Source organism: Olea europaea, unplaced genomic scaffold (genome assembly GCF_002742605.1).
Source record: "Olea europaea var. sylvestris unplaced genomic scaffold, O_europaea_v1 scaffold1093, whole genome shotgun sequence".
Taxonomy (NCBI): Eukaryota; Viridiplantae; Streptophyta; class Magnoliopsida; order Lamiales; family Oleaceae; genus Olea; species Olea europaea.
The window spans coordinates 169,254-176,692 of NW_019228292.1; the positions used below are offsets into that span (position 1 = coordinate 169,254).

The following is a 7,439-nucleotide window of genomic DNA, read 5'->3' on the forward strand; positions in this document are numbered from 1 at the left end:
AAAGGTAAGAAGAAGCGACAACAAAAAGACCAAACTGATAAAGTAACTACCAGATACGGAGCCACATCCTTTTTCATGCTATCGTCAAGAGGTATGTCAACATAATCATCAGCCAAAGAACAAAAAAATAATAATGAATGCAAGTGGAGGGAGAACATTCCTATTTAATGATGATATGTACATTGAGTGATTAGTTATCCAAAATGGCTACGCTATTTTTGATGAAAGGTCAGTGCTATTTCAGGGGTTTCAATTATGACAATGACCGTTAAATATAGGATAAGTTGTGGATAACGCAACCGCAGTCTCTAGAGGGGTTAACAAACATGCAAACAAAATGAGAAGAATTCATCGTGCAAAGATCTAGAAACTTGACAGTGCATATTTCTTCCAAACAACCAGAAGCAAAGCGCAATGCTGGGCCTGTGGGGACAGGAAAAGAAACAGCTCCAAAGAAAGAAATTGGGATTCCCGGTGCTTATCCACGATCCATGGATCATGATTAAAAACAAGAATAATCTACATTTCTCATGGCACACGATCCATGGATAGTTTAATTTGATGCATTTGATTAAGACATTGCACAATTGTCCAAACACTTTGTCGCATCTCTTCAATACGAATACAATAACGATCATAGGAATCTCTTCTGTGTGTCAGGATCCAATGAAAATTCCACATATAGAATAATCCACTTGAAGAGCAATGAAAATGAGAAACACTTCTACAACCATCTTTGATCTCCACTCTAGAAACATTGGAAGACTCTTATAAAATATGTAAGTACATCTGATCAAGCCCAGTGTTTGTAATTCTTAACAAATAAGAATCATAAAAACAACTGCTATCATGCTCAATCCAACAGTTTAAAAACTCAGTAGTTCCTAAATATATCAGAAAAATTACAACTTAAAACACATCCATTTCGACATCAACTAGCGAAGGAAAGAGATTATTCATATTCCTATCCATATCCAATAATTTTAGAAGACATTTCCATTCGATCATTACAAAGTAAAATCAATAGCTAATAAGCCAGCATCAAAAAGATGACTGTAACAACTCGACTCAGAAGCACCAGCAAAAGTAAGGACCTTTACAAGTACTACAAACCTGATCGGCGGGCCAATTATAAACCATTGACATCATTTCTCCACGATCTTCCACACTAAAATACATCCCCCTTGGCCGCCTAAACAAGCCACTATAGTTTTGGCAAACAAGACCAACTGTAGGGGTATAGACTACAGGGGCATATTCCTCGATATTGTCAATTAGAACCTGTTAACATCAAATTTATTAAAGAAGTAATGATTCAGTACATAATCAACTACAGTGCCATACATTCATTAGTTAATCATATTTGCTCTGAAAAGTCGTGCAAGGTTCTCCAACAATCCAATTCCAACAAAGTAATTAGCGGTTGTTTTGGGTTTGGAATCTCATCCATGCGCCGTTAACCACCTGATGGCCCACAGAGGTGGCGAACAGCGAAAGACTTAAACACTTTCTACAAAACAATCTGTGTTGACTGGTCCATCCATTTCTTTCTACGAAGAAGCCCAAAGATTGGCATATACTCATTTTCCAGAATAAGATTTGGTTGAGGTTATATGAATGGACGTGGTGGAAATGTAACTTGGAAATCTTGGATTTGGGGATCAAAACACAGAAGATGTTACTATTTCTGACTTAGGTTTTGCTTATGATTTGGTGTTAGCATACATGCTTCAAAAAGGAATAAAAGCGCCTTATAACTTTTATAAATCATGACAGCTTGATACTCAAGTGTAGGTGGCACCAACTGAGCATCAATTAAGAGAAGTTGTTGGGAAATGTTCAGTGTAGACCTAAAGAGAAATCTCTCATAAAGGTTATGTGATGTCAAGAGAACATGTTAGAAGGAGGTGTATATCAAAACTAACATGACATGTTGAGATTGCCTTGCACCTTCTAGAGATTTAACAATGAGCAGAACAGAATGGTGAAACATATTCATAAATTTATTGGGAACTAGAATAGCTTTGTTGGATTTTTGTTGTTCTATATTCCGGCTGTTTTAAAGAGAATGATCGAGAGGGGAAAAAAATCAGAAGGCACAAAAAAAGGAGAAAGTTAATCACTGACCTTATAATACATAGTCTCATTTCTATCATGCAACCGGTTGAGAATGCGCCACTTAGCCAAATTATTTGGGTCAGAAGGCCCATCTCTAGCACTTAGTTGAAGCCTCTTCAAGTCAGCCACTATTGTTAAAGAAAGACCAATAAGAATGATGTTATTATAAGTGATTGCAACTTAGCTGTATGATTCACAATCTTTGTTTCTCAAGCTCCAATGAGTAAAATATACAGCTTTTGAGATTTATTTTCTTCCATCTCAAATTAAGTGATTGTTGTTATATCAATTATATCATATTTGAGAAAAGACATAATTGGAATAAAATATTCATCAAGTATTATTTTAATTTGGATTGTGCTACATGTACACAATAATTTATATAATGGTTTACAAATAAATGATGTGGTGGAATTAATTGGATCAAAATCTCATGAATTAAATAACTTTCCCACTTACATTTTGACACATCATCATTATGTAAATTGTTATGTACGAGAAGCATTTTCCTTTTAATTTTTTGCCTAAAAATGTAAATAGATCAGTGTAAAATATGTTGTTAAAAGCCATCTAGTTGATCACAAAAGTCAAACCAAGTCATTCGAGCTGAGAAGGAATGAATATCAAATAAGGCAGTAAGGATGGAAAAAGGAACTCCTTATCATCTAGAATAGTTTATTGAAAAGAAAAAAAATCTCATATTTCCTACTTAGAAGTTATCCAACAATTCACTAAACATTTATTATTGCACAAAGATTATAGATACCTCGCTAGAATGTTAATTAATATTCATTAACGACCATATATAGGTAAATTGCAATCAATATAAACCCCAGAATTATCTATTCTCGACTGCTATACTACAATTTCATGTCATTTAAGCTAAAACGACAGAATCATAAAGACTGGTGCTTGAGCACTTACTGAAGCGTTCAATTTGCTGTTCAGAACTCATAACATTTGGAGGCAGTAACCCACGAAGGTCCAGACGATCACGTTCCGTCATGGAAAATGCGGTTCCCTATTTATGAAACATAACATATTGAAAATTAACTTGCGAAGCTCAACAATCACCAATTCTTGTTAAACTAAAAATTCTTAGCTATAAAAATATCCAGTTCTTAGGATCGCGGAAAATTCATATTCAACCGAAAGTCAAGCAAAACTCATTTACCTTGTTGAACCATGGATCGTGGAGAATGTCGAGACTCCGTTTGTGGACAATTGTCGGACGGTGGCCTTCCGTCGTGGTAAAAGATCTCGTACCATAGACATTTACTGCGGCAATAATTCTCCGCGGTAATTGCAAACGTTTCAGTAAAATTGATGATAGACTCATCTTCCTGAGAGAGAAAAAAAGGCCAATGTAATGATTGAACCCTCAACCCCACACTGTATTTGAGCTGCCAGTGGCAGAGCTTAAATAGACAAAAACAGAGTTAGGGAGACGGTACGTTTGAACACTGAAACGAAGGGGAAGTTAACAGTTTAAGTAGTTGTATTTTGCGCTTCTGAAGTTGTACATTTTCATAGGGATTGTTTTACGCGGAAATGAATTGCGGATATTTTTTGGGGAAGCAGTCAGTCAACGGTTTAGAGACGAGGGGACCGCTTTAAGTAATTTTCGGGTCATATAAATTCATTCCATGATCTAATAAATAATAATAATCTACAACATATATTTCATATCTTCTAATTAAAATGCAATATTCTTCAAATGTTAAAGTTATATTTTCTAATTGAGAGATATTATTCTTTATTCTTTCTAATAGATTATCTAATCCTTCAATCGTATATCATGACATTTATTCACAACCATCAATTAATCCCTTCGATTCTTTAAAATCTTAAAAAGATTCATTCTAATTTTAGCAAAAATTTAATAGTTTTACCTTGGGTTTGGTCTGGATTTGTATTCTTAGAATCGAGTGACTTTCGAGCTCTGAATCAGTAAACTGCTTCCTTTAACAGCCTCCTGCCTTCATGGAATTGTTACTAATTCAGTTACTTGATCTCGTTGTATCAACTTCTAAAGAATAAAATCCTAAACTTCTGTAAAAAAAAATTTTTTTTTTTTTGCTAAAATAAAAAGGAAACTTTTTATCAGATCTTTCAAGAATCAATGGGAATAAATATTTAGAAACTCATATTCATATCAAAATATTAGAGTTTTATTTCTATCAGAATTTATACAAAACTTCTATTTGATACAAATGGATTTCCAGAAAAACTGATTTTTTAAACTGAAAATAATCTTTGAGTAACTATTGCTTACAACTCAAGATTTCAAGATAAGATTATCTTTTTGTATGGCAATGTTTCTATTTATACAAGTTTATGAGACTCTATTATATCATTGAGTACATCAGCAAGGCACACTTACATTTCTATTATTTTCCTCATTAGGCCTAAATCTTCACATGTTATTTCAACTTTTTATCCAAAGAGCATCTTTTTCTATTATTGCTATTTATCTTCAATGTCCTCATATGCAGCTGTATTATTGTTTTCCATACACCTTTGTCAAATGTGCTCTATTATTGTCTTCTTCCTTCAATTCTTCACATGTAGTTGTGGCACTCCTTTAATTGGCAGGATTCTTTTATAGTAGTAGGACATCTTGGAAATTGATGTATATCAAATCTTGTAATATAGTCTTTTAAAATTTCTGATTTTCCATATCCTCCATTGGATACCAACATCCAATTTTCATATTGGCACAAGTATGAGAATTTTTTATCAAACAAATTTTTTATAATGTTGTAAATGTCTTTAATTTCAAGTGCTCTTCTATGTCTGATCCAAAATTTTGTTACCATCGAAACTTTTATATTATTTTTTATAACATCAATTTGGAAATTGGCCGCAATATATCCAATTGAGATTATGTATTCAATTGGATAATAAACAATTCAATCATATTCTGGACTTATTGAATAGAATTTCAAATATATTTTCCTTTCCTCAGCAAACCTGAAAACTTCTTTAATGAATATGTCATCAAATTTCGAAAATTCAATAAAATATTTTCCTGGATATATCAAATCCATGAATCTATAGTCTGCCATAATTTCTATAAATGAAGGGTATCCTCCTTCCATGGCTGTTATTCTGGAATAAACATTACTTCCTAGAAAAATGAAATATGAATCACTCATTTTTATTTCATAAGCGCTTTTGACTATTTCGGCATATTTTTCTTCTTTTGGGTCTAAAGGGATTTTATCTTCTTGATCCATGATGCTGATTGTTTTGGTATCTCTTTTATCTTCATGTATTATAATTTTCTTGGTTGATGATACAGAAATGGAATCTCATTTATTATCAGTTGGTATGTTGTCACGTCTGGGTCTACTGCTGCTTCCAGTCGTCCCTATTTGGTATTGATTTGAAAAACTCATTTCTGAGCTCTTTGGTATATCCGTCTCAAACGGTATATTTTTTAGTTATGCTGCAATGGCATCAACTTGATCTTTGAATTCTATGGCATATTTATGATGCTCAGTAGTGATATCCAACAGTATTTTTATATTTAAGTTGAATATCTCTGAGATCTGGATTGCTCCAGAGTTTATATCTTTGGATTCTTCTTTAAGAAAATCTATCATTTTTTGTATATGTAGGATAGATTAGTATAATTCCATGACCTTAATTTTATTCATCAACAAATTCTATGTTTCTGCTGAGAAAATCTGCAAGAAAATTATTAACTCCTTAAAAATGGACTATATCAAAATTATAAAATGTTAAATAAGCTTGCCATCTATGAAGCTTTCTATATTGAGATTTTGATGGTAATTTATTCTTAACTTCTTGCAACCTGAGAATTATCAGTTTCAACAATAAATTTTTTGGACAATAAAAATAATGAGAACTTTTCTATTGCTCTAATAATTGCTAGTAATTATTTTTCATGAGTAGTATAATTTATTTTTGCTTGGTTAAAGGTTCCACTTCTACAAATTTCATTTAGATCTGTTTTTAATATTGCTGCCTAATATTTATCTGAGGCATTAGTATTAATAATCAAATTATCTTTTTCATCTGATAATCTTAATTTTGGTAAATTTTTGTATTCTTCTTTTAATGATTTAATTTTTTCTGTATGTTCTTCATTTCATCGTTTAGTATTTGTTTTTCTAAATAAAATTTGGATTTATGTATTTTCTTAGAGAGATTTTCAATAAATCCTTCTACATAGTTTAAACATCCTAAAAAAATTTTAATTTGTTCTTTGGATTCTAATTTATTTGGAAAACTTTCTATCTTTTTTGATATATAAGTCTGTAATTTTATCCCTCTTTTATCTATTGATAATCCAAGAAAGTCTATCTCTTGTTTTTCTATTATAGATTTCTTTTTAATAGTACAATTCCTTCTTTTTTACATTCTTTAATAAATTTGAAATTTTTTAAATATATTATCCATCCTTCTTTGATATATTTGTGGTGCATTTTTTAGGTCAAATGGCATAACTAACCATTCATATTTTTCTTGAGGTATGCTAAATGCGATATATTATATACTATCTTCTTCCATTTTTATTTACCAAAATTCTGATTTACAATCAAATTTAGAATAATATTGTTTTCTTCTTGCAAGATTTACTAACACTTCTTTATTTAGTAGAAAGTAAACATCAAATTTAGTATATATGTTTAATTCTTTATAATTTATGACCATCCTAATTTTTCCTCGAACTTGTTCAGAATATTTCATAACCATAAAAGCTGGACTATTATGAGATCCATTACTAGGTCTAATAAGTTTTTATTCTAACAATTATTTTATTTGATTTTTAAATTATTGTGTATCTTCTATAGTATACATCATTGATTTAACTCTTATTATAAAATTTTCTGTTAATTTTATTTTGACTTTTGGGTGATGTGATTTCCAAAATAATAATGAATTTTCTCCATAAACTTTTTCTAATTGTTTAATAATTTTTTTTATATTCATTTCTATTCCTGTTTTTAGAACATTTTTATATCATATTTTTTTATTTGTTATTTTATTAAATATAATTGATTTTTTCTCCCATTTATCACCACGTTGGGCTGACTGAACTCTACAGTTAAACCTCGATAAAGTAATGTTCGATAAAGTAATAACATCGATTATATAATAATTTCTTTCGATTCCGACTTGGGCCAATGGATTAAAATAATAATCTCGCTAAATGCATTAAGTAATAAAAAAATTGAATCCTTAAGGGCCCAATAAAATATAAAGTAATAATTACTGAATTTCATTGAGAAAAAAAAATATATATATATAGACCAAAATCTTTCAATCAATCAACAATACCCGTACAATAA

General features: G+C 30.8%; 1 protein-coding gene across 1 annotated transcript in view; it reads right to left on the reverse strand.

Annotated features, from left to right (window-relative positions):
* The window catches only part of LOC111373253 (NAD-dependent malic enzyme 62 kDa isoform, mitochondrial-like), a 13,273-nt gene extending 9,579 nt beyond the window's left edge, over positions 1-3,694 (reverse strand). The window contains exons 1-4 of the mRNA XM_022995761.1: positions 3,293-3,694; positions 3,043-3,139; positions 2,128-2,246; positions 1,072-1,281 (exon numbers count right to left, since the gene is read on the reverse strand). Coding sequence (XP_022851529.1) covers positions 1,072-1,281; positions 2,128-2,246; positions 3,043-3,139; positions 3,293-3,457 — 591 coding nt within the window. The 5' untranslated portion in view covers positions 3,458-3,694. The remainder of the gene's footprint in view (positions 1-1,071; positions 1,282-2,127; positions 2,247-3,042; positions 3,140-3,292) is intronic.
* Between the last annotated feature and the right edge of the window lie 3,745 nt (positions 3,695-7,439).